The sequence below is a fragment of the Schistocerca gregaria genome, chromosome 4, assembly GCF_023897955.1.
Source record: "Schistocerca gregaria isolate iqSchGreg1 chromosome 4, iqSchGreg1.2, whole genome shotgun sequence".
NCBI lineage: Eukaryota > Metazoa > Arthropoda > Insecta > Orthoptera > Acrididae > Schistocerca > Schistocerca gregaria.
The window spans coordinates 732,459,336-732,480,759 of NC_064923.1; the positions used below are offsets into that span (position 1 = coordinate 732,459,336).

Here is a 21,424-nt window from a genome sequence, read left to right on the forward strand (position 1 = left end):
ATAGTTTTCAATACATATCTTTTATTTATTTAAGGCTAGTTTAATCAGAATTGTCACGACACATGGTTGATGAATGTTTGTACAGCCATTCAAAGGTAATCTGCTATATAACTGAGTTCACTGGCAGCAACATGCAGCCTAATCAGTATGTGATACATAATTTGATAACACACTAAAATTTAGATCTCAAAAATCCACAAACATACAAAAAATCGCGGAAACATATGTTTATATTTTATGGTTCATGCATAGTCACCATTCTTGTGGTGTCTTCGGATTCGCTGCACTGGATGCAATCAAAAGACAGTGGTGGTGATTAAGAGTAAACTATAAAAGATAAATATATGCTCTCAATGACTTTTGTGTAGATCTTTTTGAAATCTACAGCAATGCACTTTCCAATTTGACATTGATGTCATTGCTTGTGCAACATTTTGTAAAAGAGTGTATTGCCAATGAACTTTTAGCAACCTTGAGTCACTGTTATCGACTTTTATCAAGTCTCCCTGTTTTTTAAGTAGTGTATGTCCTTCCTCTGTGTTCGTTATTTCCACACCAAAGTTAATGAGATTTGATTTAGTGCTTCAACCATGAAAAGATGAGAGATGTACAGACAGTTACTTTCACATTTGTAATATTGGTCCTTATGGATTACCCACGTTGCCTTTCAAGAAGAAGTAAAGTGCTGTATCATGACTGAAATACACTAGTTCCTGATAAAAATGTCAAACAGGACACAAGGCACATAGAACAAAAAGTGTACTGACTGTCAGAACCTGATGATGATGATGGAAAATTGAAACGTGTAGCTTCAAATAAAGCTATTTATAATTGTAATTCGTGACAGTGAAAATTTCTTAGCAACTAGAAAATAATCCAGAAATCCAGACGAGATGAAATATTTACCAAAAATATCTGAATGTGTGAGCCTGAACACAGCCCGGTTAATAATTTTTTCACGAACTGAAAGATCCACTTTTACTTGCACAGCAAGTGAAACTTAAACAATAGCTCATTTATCTGCTATGCAATCATGAAATGAAATGATAGTGAGATACTTTATTGTACTTCTATCTTATCACAAAAAAAGGAACAAGCAACAATGAACTGGGAAGGAGGCATGTGGTCCCATCCTGCCCCCTCCTGTACTCACTATCAGCAGTAAGAGATGGTCAACCACCGTCATATAAAGGAAGTGTTCAGGAATAAGTTGGCCTTTCAACGATGTGTTGAAAATTATAGCTCAGCTGAACATCTTCAAACTCTTTCCTGGCCAGTCGAATGCACTGAATAGGTTGTTTGTAATTATGCACATGCTGTTCTTGGGACTAGTGTGAAAGTATCTGAAGTTCAAGATTCAGCGAAGATCTTGAAAACTTAATCAGATGATTGAGGAACAAACCATTAACAAACAAAAGAAGTCACCAGGATTGACATCAGATAACTGCAACACTTCCACTGCTGGTGAAATCAAATTAATAAGCAATACTCCTCTTCAACAATGGAGTGTTATTTTGATTTGGCTCCTCTCTTGGTGTACTATGGTATTGTGGCACAGGGATATAAACATGTACTAAGACTGCTCGTATGTACCTAGGAAAAAACAAACAAAATCAATTACATAACTTTTTGGAGGGTAATAATTGAAATTTTGACTTATCCAGGAGAATATATTTGTTTAAGGTTTAAGAATGTCTGTATCCCAGCTGTTAATGAGACAGTCTCTCTCTCTCTCTCTCTCTCTCTCTCTCTCTCTCTCTCTCTCTCTCTCTCTCTCTCTCTCGTTGCAAACTGAACCCTTTTTCGCACTCTATATACAGGGTGTTTCAAAAATGACCGGTATATGTGAAACGCCAATAAAAACTAAACGAGCAGCGATAGAAATACACCGTTTCTTGCAATATGCTTGGGACAACAGTACATTTTCAGGCGGACAAACTTTCGAAATTACAGTAGTTACAATTTTCAACAATAGATGGCGCTGCAAGTGATGTGAAAGATATAGAAGACATGCAGTCTGTGGGTGCGCCATTCTGTACGTCGTCTTTCTGCTGTAAACGTGTGCTGTTCACAACATATAAGTGTGCTGTGGACAACATAGTTTATTCCTTAGAACAGGATATTTTTCTGGAGTTGGAATTCCACCGCCTAGAACACAGTGTTGTTGCAACAAGACGAAGTTTTCAATGGAGGTTTAATGTAGCCAAAGGACCGAAAAGCGATACAATAAAGGATCTGTTTGAAAAATTTCAACGGACTGGGAACGTGACGGAAGAACGTGCTGGAAAGATAGGGCGACCGCGTATGGCAGCCACAGAGGGCAACGCGCAGCTAGTGCAACAGGTGATCCAACAGCGGCCTGGGGTTTCTGTTCGCCGTGTTGCAGCTGCGGTCCAAATGGCGCCAACGTCCACGTATCGTCTCGTGCGCCAGAGTTTACACCTCTATCCATACAAAATTCAAACGCGGCAACCCCTCAGCGCCGCTACCATTGCTGCACGAGAGACATTTGCTAACGATATAGTGCACAGGATTGATGACGGCGATATGCATGTGGGCAGCATTTGGTTTACAGACGAAGCTTATTTTTACCTGGACGGCTTCGTCAATGAACAGAACTGGCGCATATGGGGAACCGAAAAGCCCCATGTTGCAGTCCCATCGTCCCTGCATCCTCAAAAAGTACTGGTCTGGGCCGCCATTTCTTCCAAAGGAATCATTGGCCCATTTTTCAGATCTGAAACGATTACTGCATCACTCTATCTGGACATTCTTCGTGAATTTGTGGCGGTACAAACTGCCTTAGACGACACTGCGAACACCTCGTGGTTTATGCAAGATGGTGCCCGGCCACATCGCACGGCCGATGTCTTTAATTTCCTGAATGAATATTTCGATGATCGTGTGATTGCTTTGGGCTATCTGAAACATACAGGAGGCGGCATGGATTGGCCTCCCTATTCGCCAGACATGAACCCCTGTGACTTCTTTCTGTGGGGACACTTGAAAGACCAGGTGTACCGCCAGAATCCAGAAACAATTGAACAGCTGAAGCAGTACATCTCATCTGCATGTGAAGCCATTCCGCCAGACACGTTGTCAAAGGTTTCGGGTAATTTTATACAGAGACTACGCCATATTATTGCTACGCATGGTGGATATGTGGAAAATATTGTACTATAGTGTTTCCCAGACCGCAGCGCCGTCTGTTGTTGACAATTGTAACTACTGTAATTTCGAAAGTTTGTCTGCCTGAAAATGTACTGTTGTCCCAAGCATATAGCAACAAACGGTGTATTTCTATCGCTGCTGAAACATTGTAGGACAGAAGAATCAGTGATATTATTTGACTTACACGTTTCGAATGGGAAGCAGAATCTATTATTTTCATGTATTAATATTTTCCCAGTGTCACTGTGGTACAAAGTATATTGCCCGACATTTTACTCCTTTTAATGCTTCCATATTTTTTCATATACTTTTCCATAGGTTTGTTTTACTAATATTATGAAACTTCAAGAAATATCTTCAGTTCTCACAACTGGGTCACATATGTTACGCATGTGATTAGTTTTTATGGAGGTGTTAGGTATCATATTCAAGACAAGTACTTGCATCTTCTTACTCATAAGACAATCAGTCTTCGTAGCATTACCACCTGCCATGCCAGGGGCTCGGGTTCGATTCCCGGCAGGAAACTGGGTGTTGCGTGTTCTTCATCATAATTGACTCGCAAGTCGCTGATGTGGCGTCACCTAAAAAGGACTTGCAATACGGCGGCTGAACTCTCCCAAATGGGGCCTCTTGGCCAACAAAGCCAGATCATTTCCACCCATAGGACACCATATTCAGCCACATGTAGTCCATTACAGTCCTGTTTGTTAATGATTCAGAGGCATATTGTTAAAAGAAATTTCCAGTTGCAGAGCATGATGTATTCAGTCCACAGTCATAAAAATATTGTTGTCATTTGTGTTCCAGTTCACAGATATAGTAATATTATACCACAACTCTTGCATTTGTGTCAACTTAAAAAAAAAAATCTCTATTTTATTCGAAAGTATTTCTGTTTCACATGCTGAAAATTTATGTCAATATTTGCACTTCCCTTCTATTCCATTTTGGTTATTTATGTTACTGTACTGTTTTATTCTGGTGCATGTATTAACATGTCTCTTTATTGTGAAATTACAATGTGTGTAATTATTTACAGTCTTTTTAAAATAATTATTTTCATGTTGTAGGATTCAAAGAACGATGGTTCAAACTGAAATCTAACCTACTGTTTTACTTTCGGATTAATGAACTTGGAAAAATTGATTATAAAGAGGTAACTTCATCTAGCATACTGAAATTATTTTTAAACTTCCAAATTGCTTATAAAACAACTAAAATCAACTGAAAATTATTATATATGTTTGTGTAAACAGGCAGAATGCTGTGCAAATGTTTGCAAATTTATGAATTACTGGTTAAATTAATTATAAATTGAGCATCAGAGCAGTTTCAGAAAATAATGTTAGTTCCTATTTCTAATCATAATTATAATGAACATTCTCTTTTGAAATTGATAGGCTGTGGTATGAGACATGCTTTATCATTGTCTAGTCATAAAATGAGGGCCAACAAGAATAAGTCAGATGGTTTTGTTTTTGAATCTTATGGGAACTTTTACTTTACATGAGTTGCGACATAGTCACATCAAAATTCAGAGCAAGTCAGAAGGCATTTGTAGAATTATGCAACTATCTGTAAAAATGGGACCCTCAGAGGATCACTTCGTTGTCTATCTGTCTGACCAAGTGTTAAAAAACTCTTTTTTGTGAAGGAGGGTAGATGTGACAAATTGAAATTTATTTTACATACTAAGATCTAAACTTCCCTGCCAGGGTTAAAGAAGTGAAGCTTGTAAGTCAGTGCAATCAAAAGATGTGGCAGTTTGTCACACGTTCTGATACTCAAAAACTCGCTCATTAAATCCTGTAGGGTACTTCCCTTTGAAGAATCGTGAAATTTGGCAAGAAGAAAGCCTTCACAGTACAAATAAAGGGGAAAAATCAGAAAAATTGTTAATTTGTAAGATATCTTGCCAGTACCAGTGTGTATAAGAGGCAAAAATAGTAGAGAAGATCCTCGATTCTGAGAATGGATGAACTGTCTATATACACAATTAAGTTTGTATGGAATCCTCAGTGTGTGTGTGTGTGTGTGTGTGTGTGTGTGTGTGTGTGTGTCCTAATTTTACCTGGCCAATTTTTATATTTTTGTTTAAGCTATAGACCACAATATTTTTCTTCAGATTATTAATTTTGGTTTATTATGACTGTCTTCAACCAGAGTGCACACAAATTTCCAGTGGTTTTAAGCCAGTGTAAGTAAATATAGTACATTCAGAATAGTAAGCTGAATAAGCCTCATTATTTGTATCAAATGTGAGTACCACAAGCATTATTCCAACAGACTATAAATTTTTATAGAAAGCACTCACAATGTTTGTTTGTCTTATTACTTTGACTGCACCATATTTATATATTTTAGCTTAATGCAATTGGAAAATTGCTTCTTCTCCAGTTTGAAGATGGCTACCATGGACCAAAATTAATTACTGCATATAAGATACTGTGATCCACGACTTTTGATTTACTGTTGGTAATTGTACATAATATTTTAATTTTAATGATGATGTAAATAAAATAGAAAGAAACTTCCACATGGGAAAAATATATTAAAAACAAATTCCAAGACTTACCAAGCGGGAAAACTCCGGCAGACAGGCACAAGAACAAAACACACAAACACACACACACAGAATTACTAGCTTTAGCAACCGATGGTTGCTTCTTCAGGAAGGAGAGGGAAAGACGAAAGGATGTGGGTTTTAAGGGAGAGGTTAAGGAGTCATTCCAATCCCGGGAGCGGAAAGACTTCCCTTAGGGAAAAAAAGGAAAGGTGTACACTCGCGCACACACACACACACACACACACACACACACACACACACACACACACATATCCATCCGCACATACACAGACACAAGCAGACATATTTAAAGGCAAAGAGTAAGGGCAGAGATGTCAGTCGAGGCGGAAGTGCAGAGGCAAAGAAGTTGTTGAAAGACAGGTGAGGTATGAGCGGCGGCAACTTGAAATTAGCAGAGGTTGAGGCCTGGCGGATATCGAGAAGAGAGGATATACTGAAGGGCGAGTTCCCATCTCCGGAGTTCGGATAGGTAGGTGTTGGTGGGAAGTATCCAGATAACTCGGACGGTGTAACACTGTGCCAAGATGTGCTGGCCGTGCACCAAGGCATGTATAGCCACAGGGTGATCCTCATTATCAACAAACACTGTCTGCCTGTGTCCATTCACGCGAATGGACAGTTTGTTGCTGGTCATTCCCACATAGAACGCGTCACAGTGCAGGCAGGTCAGTTGGTAAATCACGTGGGTGCTTTCACACGTGGGTGCTTTCACACGTGGCTCTCCCTTTGATCGTGTACACCTTCTGGGTTACAGGACTGGAGTAGGCAGATAGGTAGAAGGTAGAAGCTCAAAATTTCTCATTGCACACAGACCCAGTCTCTCCCATCTACTCAATCTCCCACTTCCAGCACCAGTCCCCCCAACACCTCAAAATTACAATCTGGAACCACAACACCCCAATTCAGTAGTTAACCTTTCCTCCAAACCTCTCCCCCAATCCGAAACCTCTGTCCTATCCAAAGGCCTCACCTTCAGCCCCACTCCCAGGTTCAACCAAACTGCCCTTGTCAAAGATTTACTGTCCTACACTCGTAGTCTCTGCTGGAAATATCACTTTGCCACGAAGAAAAATAATCCTGATCCCACTCCTAATGATCCAACTCCCCAAGACACTATCCAAATTGAACCCTGCCTGCAACAGTTCCGTCCTCCATCACAGCGGGACCCACCTCCTCTTCCTCACAATAACCCTCTCCAAACCTTCCAGGAATTTCTCACTTCCAGTCTTGCCTCTCAATCTTTCTTGAAAAACCTTAATCCTACTCCCAACATCACCACAGCCGAAGCCCAGGCTATCCGTGATCTGAAAGCTGACCAATCCATCATCATTCTTCCGGCTGACAAGGGTTCCACAACCGTGGTACTTGATCGTCAGGAGTATGTGGCTGAGGGACTGCGTCAGCTTTCAGACAACTCTACATACAAAGTTTGCCAAGGTAATCCCATTCCTGATGTCCAGGCGGAGCTTCAAGGAATCCTCAGATCCTTAGGCCCCCTACAAAACCTTTCACCTGACTCCATCAAACTCCTGACCCCACCGATACCTCGCACTCCTACCTTCTACCTACTTCCTAAAATTCACAAACCCAAACATCCTGGCCACCCCATTGTAGCTGGTTACCAAGCCCCCACAGAACGTATCTCTGCCTACGTAGATCAACACCTTCAACCCATTACATGCAGTCTCCCATCCTTCATCAAAGACACCAACCACTTTCTCGAATGCCTGGAATCCGTACCCAGTCTGTTACCCCCGGAAACCATCCTTGTAACCATTGATGCCACTTCCCTATACACGAATATCCCGCACGTCCAGGGCCTCGCTGCAATGGAGCACTTCCTTTCACGCTGATCACCTGCCACCCTACCTAAAACCTCTTTCCTCGTCACCTTAGCCAGCTTCATCCTGACCCACAACTTCTTCACGTTTGAAGGCCAGACATACCAACAATTAAAGGGGACAGCCATGGGTACCAGGATGGCCCCCTCGTATGCCAACCTATTTATGGGTCGCTTCGAGGAAGCCTTCTTGGTTACCCAGGCCTGCCAACCCAAAGTTTGGTACAGATTTATTGATGACATCTTCATGATCTGGACTCACAGTGAAGAAGAGCTCCAGAATTTCCTCTCCAATCTCAACTCCTTTGGTTCTATCAGATTCACCTGGTCCTACTCCAAATCCCATGCCACTTTCCTAGACGTTGACCTCCATCTGTCCAATGGCCAGCTTCACACATCCGTCCACATCAGACCCACCAACAAGCAACAGTACCTCCATTATGACAGCTGCCACCCATTCCATATCAAACGGTCCCTTCCCTACAGCCTAAGCCTTCGTGGCAAAAGAATCTGCTCCAGTCCTGAATCCCTCGACCATTACACCAACAACCTGAAAACAGCTTTCGCATCCTGCAACTACCCTCCTGACCTGGTACAGAAGCAGATAACCAGAGCCACTTCCTCATCCCCTCAAACCCAGAACCTCTCACAGAAGAACCCCAAAAGTGCCCCACTTGTGACAGAATACTTCCCGGGACTGGATCAGACCTTGAATGTTGCTCTCCAGCAGGGATACGACTTCCTAAAATCCTGCCCCGAAATGAGATCCATCCTTCATGAAATCCTCCCCACTCCACCAAGAGTGTCTTTCCGCCGTCCACCTAACCTTCGTAACCTCTTGGTTCATCCCTATGAAATCCCCAAACCACCTTCCCTACCTTCTGGCTCCTACCCTCGCAACCGCCCCCGGTGTAAAACCTGTCCTATGCACCCTCCCACCACCACCTACTCCAGTCCTGTAACTCGGAAGGTGTACACGATCAAAGGGAGAGCCACGTGTGAAAGCACCCACGTGATTTACCAACTGACCTGCCTGCACTGTGACGCGTTCTATGTGGGAATGACCAGCAACAAACTGTCCATTCTCATGAATGGACACAGGCAGACAGTGTTTGTTGGTAATGAGGATCACCCTGTGGCTAAACATGCCTTGGTGCACGGCCAGCACATCTTGGCACAGTGTTACACCGCCCGAGTTATCTGGATACTTCCCACCAACACCAACCTATCCGAACTCCGGAGATGGGAACTTGCCCTTCAGTATATCCTCTCTTCTCGATATCCGCCAGGCCTCAACCTCCGCTAATTTCAAGTTGCTGCCGCTCATACCTCACCTGTCTTTCAACAACTTCTTTGCCTCTGTACTTCCCCCTCGACTGACATCTCTGCCCTTACTCTTTGCCTAAATATGTCTGCTTGTGTCTGTGTATGTGCGGATGGATATGTTTGCGTGCGTGCGTGCGTGTGTGTGTGTGTGTGTGTGTGCGCGCACGAGTGTACACCTTTCCTTTTTTTCCCCCTAAGGGAAGTCTTTCCGCTCCCGGGATTGGAATGACTCCTTACCCTCTCCCTTAAAACCCACATCCTTTCGTCTTTCCCTCTCCTTCCTGAAGAAGCAACCATCGGTTGCGAAAGCTAGTAATTCTGTGTGTGTGTTTGTGTGTTTTGTTCTTGTGCCTATCTGCCGGCGTTTTCCCGCTTGGTAAGTCTTGGAATTTGTTTTTAATATATATTTTAATTTTACATTGTTATAATTTACAACTTCCATCATAGACTATATGGAAAATGATTAATGGAAAATCTCAAAGAGATGTGAAACAAATACTAACAAGGAGGCAGAGGGGCTGGCCAGTACTTACCTCAGCTCAGTACAGCCAACAGATACACAAAACAGAAAAGAAAATTTTATCCTAGCTTTCGGAACTTTGTTCCTTTGTCAGAGAAGAGAGAGGGAGGGAAAAAAGGGGGAAGAAGGGAAAGTGGATTCAGTTACTCACAACCCAGGTTATGAAACAACAAGGGGAAGGTAAACGGGGGGTAGCAAATAAGATACCCTCCCTGTTCATCTTTCCCCTGTTGCTTCATAACCTGGGTTGTGAGTAACTGAATCCACTTTCCTTTCTTCCCCCCTTTTTTTCCCCCCCTCTCCCCTCCAGGACGAAGGAACAAAGTTCCGAAAGCTAGGATAAAAATTTTGTGTTCTGTTTTGTGTACTGAGCTGAGGTAAGTACTGGCCATCCCCTCTCTCACTATATGGAAAATGTGCAACTAAAGAAAGGGCAACTAAAGCAGTTATGTGATGATCATGATTATTGTTGTTATTATTATTATTATTATTATTATTATTATTATTATTATTATTATTATTATTATTATTTCTTTCTTATCTCGGACGTTACGTCTGGTCAAAAGTAGAGAATGACGCGGACCTTGATCAAGCGTGACTTTCTTTTAACTGTATGGTATATGTTATATTGCATTTAGGAACTTTCGGGTAATTGAACATGTATCAATAATTACGGATTTCTGTAGTTGTATATACAAGTTTGGATGTAGCTGTATTGCATTGATGTACTGGTGGATATTGTGTGGTATGACTCCTGTAGTTGATAGTATAATTGGTATAATGTCAACTTTATCCTGATGCCACATATCCTTGACTTCCTCAGCCAGTTGGACGTATTTTTCAATTTTTTCTCCTGTTTTCTTTTGTATATTTGTTGTATTGGGTATGGATATTTCGATTAGTTGTTAATTTCTTCTTTTTATTGGTGAGTATATCAGGTTTGTTATGTGGTGGTGTTTTATCTGTTATAATGGTTCTGTTCCAGTGTAATTTGTATTCATCATTCTCCAGTACATTTTGTGGTGCATACTTGTTTTCAGGAATATGTTCGTTTATAAGTTTTTGTTGTAAGGCAAGCTGTTGATGTTTTATTTTTGCTACAGTGTCATTTCTTCTGGGGTATTCTGTATTTGCTAGTATTGTACATCCACTTGTGATGTGCTCTACTGTTTCTATTTGTTGTTTGCAAAGTCTGCATTTATCTGTTGTGGTATTAGCATCTTTAATAATATGCTTGCTGTAATATCTGGTGTTCATTGTTTGATCCTGTATTGCAATCATGAATCCTTCCGTCTCACTGTATGTATTGCCTTTTCTTAGCCATGTGTTGGATGCGTCTTGATCGATGTGTGGCTGTATTAGATGATACGGGTGCTTGCAATGTAGTGTTTTCTTTTTCCAATTTACTTTCTTCGTATCTGTTGATGTTGTGATCTAAAGGGTTGTAGAAGTGGTTATGAAATTGCAGTGGTGTAGCCGATGTATTTATATGAGTGTTTGCTTTGTGTATTTTGCTAGTTTCTGCTCGTTCTAGAAAGAATTTTCTTAAATTGTCTACCTGTCCATAATGTAGGTTTTTTATGTCGATAAATCCCCTTCCTCCTTCCTTTCTGCTTAATGTGACCCTTTCTTTTGCTGAATGTATGTGATGTATTTTATATTTGTGGCATTGTGATCGTGTAAATGTATTGAGTGCTTCTAGGTCTGTGTTACTCCATTACACTACTCCAAATGAGTAGGTCAATATTGGTATAGCATAAGTATTTATAGCTTTTGTCTTGTTTCTTGCTGTCAATTCTGTTTTCAATATTTGTGTTAGTCTTTGTCTATATTTTTCTTTTAGTTCTTCTTTAATATTCGTATTACCTATTCCTATTTTTTGTCTGTATCCTAGATATTTATAGGCATCTGTTTTTTCCATTGCTTCTATGCTGTCACTGTGGTTATCCAATATGTAATCTTCTTGTTTAGTGTGTTTTCCCTTGACTATGCCATTTTTCTTACATTTGTCTGTTCCAAAAGCCATATTTATATCATTTCTGAATACTTCTGTTATCTTTAGTAATTGGTTGAGTTGTTGATTTGTTGCTGCCAGTAGTTTTAGATCATCCATGTATAGCCAATGTGTGGTTTTGTGTGGGTATGTTCCAGTATTATTGTATCCATAATTTGTATTATTTAGCATGTTGGATAGTGGGTTCAGAGCAAAGCAGAACCAGAAAGGACTTAATGAATCTCTTTGGTATATTCCACGCTTAATCTGTATTGGCTGTGATGTGATATTATTTGAATTTGTTTGGATATTAAGTGTGGTTTTCCAGGTTTTCATTACTATATTTAGGAACTGTATCAATTTATGATCTACTTTGTATATTTCCAATATCTGTAGTAACCATGAGTGGGGTACACTATCAAAAGCTTTTTGGTAATCAATGTATGCGTAGTGTAGCGACCTTTGTTTAGTTTAGCTTGATATGTTACCTCTGCATCTATTATCAGTTGCTCTTTACATCCTCATGCTCCTTTGCAACAGCCTTTTTGTTCTTCATTTATAATTTTGTTCTATGTTGTATGTATCATTAATTTCTGTGTAATGACTGAAGTTAATATTTTGTATATTGTTGGTAGGCATGTTATGGGGCGATATTTTGCTGGGTTTGCTGTGTCTATTTGATCTTTAGGTTTCAGATAACTTATTCCATGTGTAAGTGTATCAGGGAATGTGCATGGGTCTGCAATGTAACTGTTAAATAATTTATATTAAAAACAAAGATTCCAAGACTTACAAAGCGGGAAAGCACCGGTAGACAGGCACAATAAAATAAAACACACACACACACACACACACACACAAAATTTCAAGATTTTGCAACCGGCGGCTGCTTCGTCAAGAAAGAGGGAAGGAAAAGGAAAGATGAAAGGATGTGGGTTTTAAGGGAGAGGGTAAGGAGTCATTCCAATCCCGGGAGTGGAAAGACTTACCTTGTTGTTGTTGTTGTTGTTGTTGTTGTTGTTGTCTTCAGTCCTGAGACTGGTTTGATGCAGCTCTCCATGCTACTCTATCCCGTGCAAGCTGCTTCATCTCCCAGTACCTACTGCAACCTACATGCTTCTGAATCTGCTTAGTGTATTCATCTCTTGGTCTCCCTCTACAATTTTTACCCTCCACGCTGCCCTCCAATACTAAATTAGTGATCCCTTGATGCCTCAGAACATGTCCTACAAAACCGATCCCTTCTTCTAGTCAAGTTGTGCCACAAACTTCTCTCCTCCCCAATCCTATTCAATACCTCCTCATTAGTTACGTGATCTATCCACCTTATCTTCAGTATTCTTCTGTAGCACCACATTTCGAAAGCTTCTATTCTCTTCTTGTCCAAACTAGTTATCGTCCATGTTTCACTGCCATACATGGCTACACTCCAAACAAACACTCCAAACAAATACTTTCAGAAACGACTTCCTGATACATAAATCTATATTCGATGTTAACAAATTCCTCTTCTTCAGAAACGCTTTCCTTGCCATTGCCAGTCTACATTTTATATCCTCTCTACTTCGACCATCATCAGTTATTTTACTTCCTAAATAGCAAAACCCCTTTACTACTTTAAGTGTCTCATTTCCTAATCTGTTTCCCTCAGCATCACCCGATTTAATTTGACTACATTCCATTATCCTCGGTTTGCTTTTGTTGATGTTCATCTTATATCCTCCTTTCAAGACACTGTCCATTCCGTTCAACTGCGCTTCCAAGTCCTTTGCCGTCTCTGCCAGAATTACAATGTCATCGGCGAACCTCAAAGTTTTTACTTCGTCTCCATGAATTTTAATACCTACTCTTTTGTTTCCTTTACTGCTTGCTCAATATACAAATTGAATAACATCGGGGAGAGGCTACAACCCTGTCTCACTCCTTTCCCAACCACTGCTTCCCTTTCATGCCCCTCGACTCTTATGACTGCCATCTGGTTTCTGTACAAATTGTAAATAGCCTTTCGCTCCCTGTATTTTACCCCTGCCACCTTTAGAATTTGAAAGAGAGTATTCCAGTCAACATTGTCAAAAGCTTTCTCTAAGTCTACAAATGCTAGAAACGTAGGTTTGCCTTTTCTTAATCTTTCTTCTAAGATAAGTCGTAAGGTTAGTATTGCCTCACATGTTCCAACATTTTGACGGAATCCAAACTAATCCTCCCCGAGGTCCGCATCTACCAGTTTTTCCATTCGTCTGTAAAGAATTCGCGTTAGTATTTTGCAGCTGTGACTTATTAACCTGATAGTTCGGTAATTTTCACATCTGTCAACAACTGCTTTCTTTGGGATTGGAATTATTATATTCTTCTTGAAGTCTGAGGGTATTTCGCGTCTCGTACATCTTGCTCACCAGCTGGTAGAGTTTTGTCATGACTGGCTCTCCCAAGGCCGTCAGTAGTTCTAATGGAATGTTGTCTACTCCGGGGGCCTTGTTTCGACTCAGGTCTTTCAGTGCTCTGTCAAACTCTTCACGCAGTATCGTATCTCCCATTTCGTCTTCATCTACATCCTCTTCCATTTCCATAATATTGTCCTCAAGTACCTCGCCCTTGTATAAACCTTCTATATACTCCTTCCACCTTTCTGCCTTCCCTTCTTTGCTTAGAACTGGGTTGCCATCTGAGCTCTTGATATTCATACATGTGGTTCTCTTCTCTCCAAAGGTCTCTTTAATTTTCCTGTAGGCAGTATCTATCTTACCCCTAGTGAGATAAGCTTCTACATCCTTACATTTGTCCTCTAGCCATCCCTGCTTAGCTATTTTGCACTTCCTGTCGATCTCATTTTTGGGATGTTTGTATTCCTTTTTGCCTGCTTCATTTACTGCATTTTTATATTTTCTCTTTTCATCAATTAAAGTCAATATTTCTTCTGTTACCCAAGGATTTCTACTAGCCTTCGTCTTTTTACCTACTTGATCCTTTGCTGCCTTCACTACTTCATCCTTCAAAGCTACTCATTCTTCTTCTACTGTATTTCTTTCCCCCACTCCTGCCAATTGTTCCCTTAGGCTCTCCCTGAAATTCTGTACAACCTCTGGTTCTTTCAGTTTATCCAGGTCCCATCTCTTTAAATTCCTACCTTTTTGAAGTTTCTTCAGTTTTAATCTACAGCTCATAACCAATAGATTGTGGTCGGAGTCCACATCTGCCCCTGGAAATGTCTTACAATTTAATACCTGGTTCCTAACTATCTGTCTTACCATTATATAATCTATCTGATACCTTCTAGTATTTCCAGGATTCTTCCATGTGTACAACCTTCATTTATCATTCTTGAACCAAGTGTTAGCTATGATTAAGTTGTGTTCTGTGCAAAATTCTACCAGGCAGCTTCCTCTTTCATTTCTTAGCCGCAATCCATATTCACCAACTACGTTTCCTTCTCTCCCTTTTCCTACTACTGAATTCCAGTCACCTATGACTATTAATTTTTCGTCACCCTTCACTATCAGAATAATTTCTTTAGTTTCATCATACATTTCTTCAATTTCTTCCTCATCTGCAGGGCTAGTTGGCATATAAACTTGTAGTACTGTAGTAGGTGTGGGCTTTGTATCTATCTGGGCCACAATAATGCGTTCACTATGCTGTTTGTAGTAGCTTACCCGCATTCCTATTTTCCTGTTCATTATTAAACCTACTCCTGCATTACCCCTATTTGATTTTGTGTTTATAACCCTGTAGTCACCTGACCAGAAGTCTTGTTCCTCCTGCCACCGAACTTCACTAATTCCCACTATATCTAACTTTAACCTATCCATTTCCCTTTTTAAATTTTCTAACCTACCTGCCCGATTAAGGGATCTGACATTCCACCCTCCGATCCGTAGAACGCCAGTTTTCTTTCTCCTGATAACGACATCCTCCTGAGTAGTCCCCGCCCGGAGATCCGAATGGGGGACTATTTTACCTCCGGAATATTTTACCCAAGAGGACGCCATCATCATTTAATCATACAGTAAAGCTGCATGCCCTCGGGAAAAATTACGGCTGTAGTTTCCCCTTGCTTTCAGCCGTTCGCAGTACCAGCACAACAAGGCCGTTTTGGTTAATGTTGCAAGGCCAGATCAGTCAATCATCCAGACTGTTGCCCCTGCAACTACTGAAAAGGCTGCTGCCCCTCTTCAGGAACCACACGTTTGTCTGGCCTCTCAACAGATACCCCTCCGTTGTGGTTGCACCTACGGTACGGCCATCTGTATCGCTGAGGCACGCAAGCCTCCCCACCAACGGCAAGGTCCATGGTTCATGGGGGGGGAGACTTACCTTAGGGGGAAAAAAGGATAGGTATATACTCGCGCGCGCACACACACATTCATCCATACATACACAGACACAAGCAGACATATTTAAAGGGAAAGAGTTTGGGCAAACTCTTTGCCTTTAATATGTCTGTTTGTGTCTGTGTATGTATGGATGGATATGTGTGTGTGTGCGCGCGCAAGCGAGTATATACCTATCCTTTTCTCCCCCCTATGGTAAGTCTTTCCGCTCCCAGGATTGGAATCACTCCTTACCCTCTCCCTTAAAACCCACATCCTTTCATCTTTCCTTTTCCTTCCTTCTTTCCTGACGAAACAGCCGCCGGTTGCGAAAGCTCGAAAGTGTGTGTGTGTGTGTGTGTGTGTGTGTGTGTGTGTGTGTGTGTGTGTGTGTGTGTGTGTGTGTTTTATTGTGCCTGTATACCGGCCTTTCCCGCTTGGTAAGTCTTGGAATCTTGAATCTTTGTTTTTAATATATTTTTTCCATATGGAAGTTTCTTTCTGTTTTGTTAAATAATTTAGTTAGATGTGAATGTGTTGGGGTGAACTTCTTTAGCCAGAAATTTGCTATTTTATCTTTTCCAGGGGCTTTCCAATTGTGAGTAGAATTAATTGCTTTGGTGACTTCATGTTGCAAAATTATTACTTCAGGCATTTGTGGTATCATCTTACATGCGTCTGTTTCTTCTTGTATCCACTGTGCATACCTGTTATGCTGTACTAGGTTTGACCATATGTTGCTCCAAAAGTGTTCCATGTCTGTTATGTTTGGTGGGTTGTCTGTTTTAATGTGTGTGTTATCTATTGTCTGATAAAATTTCTTTTGGCTTGTGTTGAATGTTTGGTTTTGTTTCCTTCGATTTTCACTTTTTTTGTATCTTCTAAGTCATTTGGCCAATGCTTGTAATTTCTGCTTCTTTTCATCTAATTGCTCTATCGATTCTTGTTGTGAGATTTTACCTAATGTTTTTCGTTTTTGTCTGATATTTCTTTTTTTATAAATTGTGTTGGCAGTCCGATGTCTTTTCTCATTTTTTCTATTCTGATCTGTAGCCTGTGTTGCCATGCTGGTTTTGTGGGTTTCTTCTGTGTGTTGGTTGGTTCTGATCTCTGCCTAGTGTGTATATTTAGTGTAGTGAGTGCTCATATATAAACCAGTAGTTGTAGCTCTTCCATAGTTGTATTTTCATTTATTTTTGTTGTGTATAATTGTGTTGATAGTTGTTATTATTGTTTAGACTTGTGGGTTATTTGGTGGTCTATGCAAGAATGGTCTAATGTCTGTATTTGTGTCTTTGTGTTCTGTATATGTTAGCTGAAATTCTTCTTCTTCTTCTTCTTCTTCTTCTTCTTATTATTATTATTATTATTATTATTATTATTATTATTATTATTATTATTGCTGTTGTTGTTAATAAATGGTAAATGAAATGTACTTACTTGGTAACATTGAATTGTGGTGTCAGGAACAATAGTTTTTAAACCTCCAATATCATTATCGGAATCTTCAGCCGATTCTCTAACTTGTATAATAATAGCATCAATCTCTCCATCATACACTATTTCATTTAATTCCTCTTCTTCATTCAAAATTGCTTGTATTCAGGAGTACTCGAAGATTGTCTGTTCATAATCTAATTCTATGTCACACTGAGACAATACACAACAATAGCTGAGTTAGGAAACCCTAACTATGCATATAAAAATCAGCAGGAAATGTTATTTTCATTGTTGCAAGTGTTTTGTGTAAAAGCTGTTTATTGTAACACCTGTATTTCAATTTTTGTGATGTTATATTCAAGAAACAAAAAAGCAATTTGGATTGAGGTCATATTGACCCCAGTGATACTGAGTACAAAAACCATGAATAAATTTTAATGTTTTTATAAGTATGAAACTGCAGCACCCATCAATGGATACAACTGACTGAGAGGCAGAAAGCCATGTATTTTCAAAATAATAGTTATAAAAACAAATGGGCTATAGCTGTCAAATGTGTATGTGGGATCACATTAACCCCAGTGGTACTAGGAAGGCTGAAGATAAGTTACCACAGAACGCTATTCCATATGAATGAAAATAAGCAAAATACGTCATTTTGCTGATTTCTCTCTCCCCAATGTTTGAGATGATTCATAAAACAAATGTGGCTTAACAAAGTCAGTGATACTTGAAAGACTATTGTTCACCATTCCTTCTGTGCTGTATGTATGCTTAGATTGATTAAAATATTAGTGTCATCCACAAAAGAACTAATTCTGCTTGCTGTATATTAATGGAGGATCATTTACATATATGAGAAACAATAGTGGACCTAAGACTGAGTCTTGGAAACACCGACGTGATTTCTCTCCAGTCAGAATGATCTCCCTTGATTACCTTGGTTGAATTACTAAGTACAACTTCCTTCTTTGTCTAGAAGAATACTGTGTTTCAGTGTCAAATGCCTTAGAAAATATCAATCATTGCTATTTTGGTATTTAATGCTAATACAATTTGGTGAGTGATCATGTAAATAGCATTTTCTGGAGACCAACTATTTTGAAATCCCAACTGTGATTTACTGAGGATATTATTGTTGCTGAGGTGGGAAAATTATGGAAGTAGTGAAACAGGTTGTTAGTTATTAAAATCCCTCCCAACCAGAGAGGTCATTACATTTCAAGTGTCTTAAGGCACCCAGTTTGACCATCTTCAATTTTGATGAAATTTACAGTGTCTGTATCTGAGGGACCTGTGTGAACTTCTGCAAAGGAAAGTTTGGCATGCCCCTGTTCCTAATCTAAAAGAGCTAGCCCCTTACTTCGGAGTATAGTGGTACAACTTTTCATGCTCAGCACATAAATGATGCAAGTCAAATTCAGAAAGCAGTGCTTTTGGCAGAATCCCAGTTCAAAGTTGTTAACAAATCATGTCGTGAAAAATGTGCCCCATAGTTAAAACATGGCATAAGAAGTGAGTAAAGTGTGCTATGGACTTGGTCTGCTGCAAACTATTGTCCATCTGGCTGTTACATATTTCACAAATTAGGGCCTAGCTTGTATGTTTAATTACTGTGATACCATCCTGTAAATTTGCTAAAACACGTGAATTCACTATATTATACCCATGTTCAAAGTCACATGTCTCAATATGGACGCCTACCACATTACATTCATTAACACCAGTCAATAGAGCACATTTTATTCGATTAGAAATATTTGTTTCCATTTTGATTTCTCTTTAGGTAAGGCGCAAAAATTTCACTTAAACTGTTAACATTTTTTTTTTTTTTTTTTTTTTTTTTTTTTGTAATTCGAGAAAACTGTGTGCGTTGGTCCATGGTGTCTATGCCACTTCCATTATCAGTGGCTGATGACCACATCACCAAGGGACCACACCCAATAACCAGGTGAGGTTTCTCTACTGCAGGTTCCCAATCCTGAATGTAGATGTCTAGCATGTTGCCAAGCCTTGTTTGGGTCTCTTTCTAGCTTCCGAGCTGTAATGCAGAATTCTTCTGTAGTTGAATGCTTCAAATTGGTAGCTGATGTCCACAACTATTGCTTCTGGCAAATTGTATTGCCACTCCATCATTGATACAGCTGGCACTGGAATGGCTGCAATTTATCTGTTGTTCTGGAATCCAGCATATGTCTCTTCTGGCAAGCTAATGAAATGATTGAGCAGCTCGATGAGGATGCATGAAATTAATCAAGGCTTTCCCCCCCACCCCCCCACCCATACGAAACTCCACAGATATTTCATATCCACAATTTTCCATTACAAATACAAACAACATACTGACTAGGTTGTAAATCAGTAATGGCAACATGTTCAGAAGTTACTTTAGCATTTCAGTCAACATTTGCTGTAAAGGGAAATGTATCATTTGATACTCCACAAATCTGAAGTCGCTTCAATTGGCACAAAATGATAGAGTTTTGCATCTTCAGTAATTTCTTTTTTGACATAAATCAATACAGTGCCATGCACATTTGCTTTGCAATATCCAAAGAGATCAGTTGGTGTTAAGATTTGGTTTTCAGTTGGACTCTGAAGGCTAGCTCTTGGTGCTAAATACTCAACTGACCCTCCAATTCCATCAAGTGGCTTGTTGCAAAAAAATTCCATTCTGCAGTAATGCCAAAATCTTGTTGGCGATGGCAAAGATTTAAGTAGTTCTTAAAATTTTTGTTCTGTGTAGCAGTTGGTGTTAGAGCTGTGCCACTTTTAGATTGAAGTCGGCTGATAGGTATACCTTCTTAAAGGAAGTCCCTCTAACTAAGGGCTCACCTTCAGAGGATGTCATGTTTCCAGGTAGAGAAGAAATTAGCATATTTCATCAAAATATACGAGGTATTAGAGATGAAGTTAGTGACTCTAAAATTATCGGTATGTCGGAGCACCACTTAAATAATTTGGCAATTCAGAGGTTTCCTTTCCTTTCTATTACCAAGATACAGATTAGCTGGCTGTTTTTTGTGGAATTTATTTCTTGTAGGGTGGGAGAGTAGCTATATATGAAGGGAAAAAAAAAAAAAAAAAAAAAAAAAAACAGTATTCTGTGCCCATAGATGTATCACGGCACTGCACTGAACATATTTTTGAATCCAGAATGAGATTCACTCTGCAGCGGGAGTGTGCGCTGATATGAAACTTCCTGGCAGATTAAAACGGTGTGCCCGACCGAGACTCGAACTCGGGACCTTTGCCTTTCGTTCAGGAGTGCTAGTTCTTCAAGGTTCGCAGGAAAGCTTCTGTAAAGTTTGGAAGGTAGGAGATGAGGTACTGTCAGAAGTAAAGCTGTGAGTACCGAGCGTGAGTCGTGCTTTGGTAGCTCAGGTGGTAGAGCACTTGCCCGCAAAAGGCAAAGGTCCCGAGTTCGAGTCTCGGTCGGGCACACAGTTTTAATCTGCCAGGAAGTTTCAGATATTTGAATGTTGTCCAGAGGCAGTTGAATTTAGTGAAACTAAACTTCAAAATGTTGTTGTTGTTTATAGGTCTCGTAATTGACTTCAGAGCATTTCTGTTCAGAGTAGAGAGGGATCTAGGTTCACTTATAGGAAGAAATTAGTTTTATATGGTGCCTTCAGTATTATGTTTGTATGTGATTGAGCAAGAAAAAGGATGGTAGTAGATCTCCTAAACATATGATCTGATGCAGACTGTGTTTTTCCCAACTAGGGTGCAGGGGAACAGTGGCACAGCCATAGACAATATTTTTATTCAGTCTTCATTACTGTGTGGGCATTCTGTTAGTAAAAGTCCTTTCAGACCAAGATGCACAAGTTTCAACACTAAAAGGCTTTTGTACTCAAGCAAATGTGATATGTAATTACTATCTATGTAGAAAAGCTAATACAATGCCAATAGAGAATTTCTTAAACCTCGTTAAGGAACAAGAGTGGCAGGATTTTTTATGTAGATAACGTAGATGATAAATATAATGCTTTCCTGAACACGTTTCTCATGCTCTTTGAGAGTTGCTTTCCATTAGATCATTTTAAATGCAATACTGGCAGTAAAAGACAGCCTGGGTGGCTGACTAGTGAAATAAGGTATCGTGTATAACAAAGTGGGAATTATATGAAAATGTTAGAAGTAGTCACAATTAAGCTACAGTAGCCCATTACAAACACTATTGTACGAGGTGCTATCCAAAATTTTCGGGACTGGTACTGCCATCTGTTGAAAA

At 39.8% G+C, this 21,424-nt stretch overlaps 1 protein-coding gene across 1 annotated transcript in view; it reads left to right on the plus strand.

Annotated features, from left to right (window-relative positions):
• LOC126266931 (pleckstrin homology domain-containing family J member 1-like) overlaps window positions 1–21,424 on the plus strand; it is a 78,836-nt gene that overhangs the window by 14,079 nt on the left and 43,333 nt on the right. Inside the window, exon 2 of the mRNA XM_049971623.1 lies at window positions 4,245–4,330. Coding sequence (XP_049827580.1) covers window positions 4,245–4,330 — 86 coding nt within the window. The remainder of the gene's footprint in view (window positions 1–4,244; window positions 4,331–21,424) is intronic.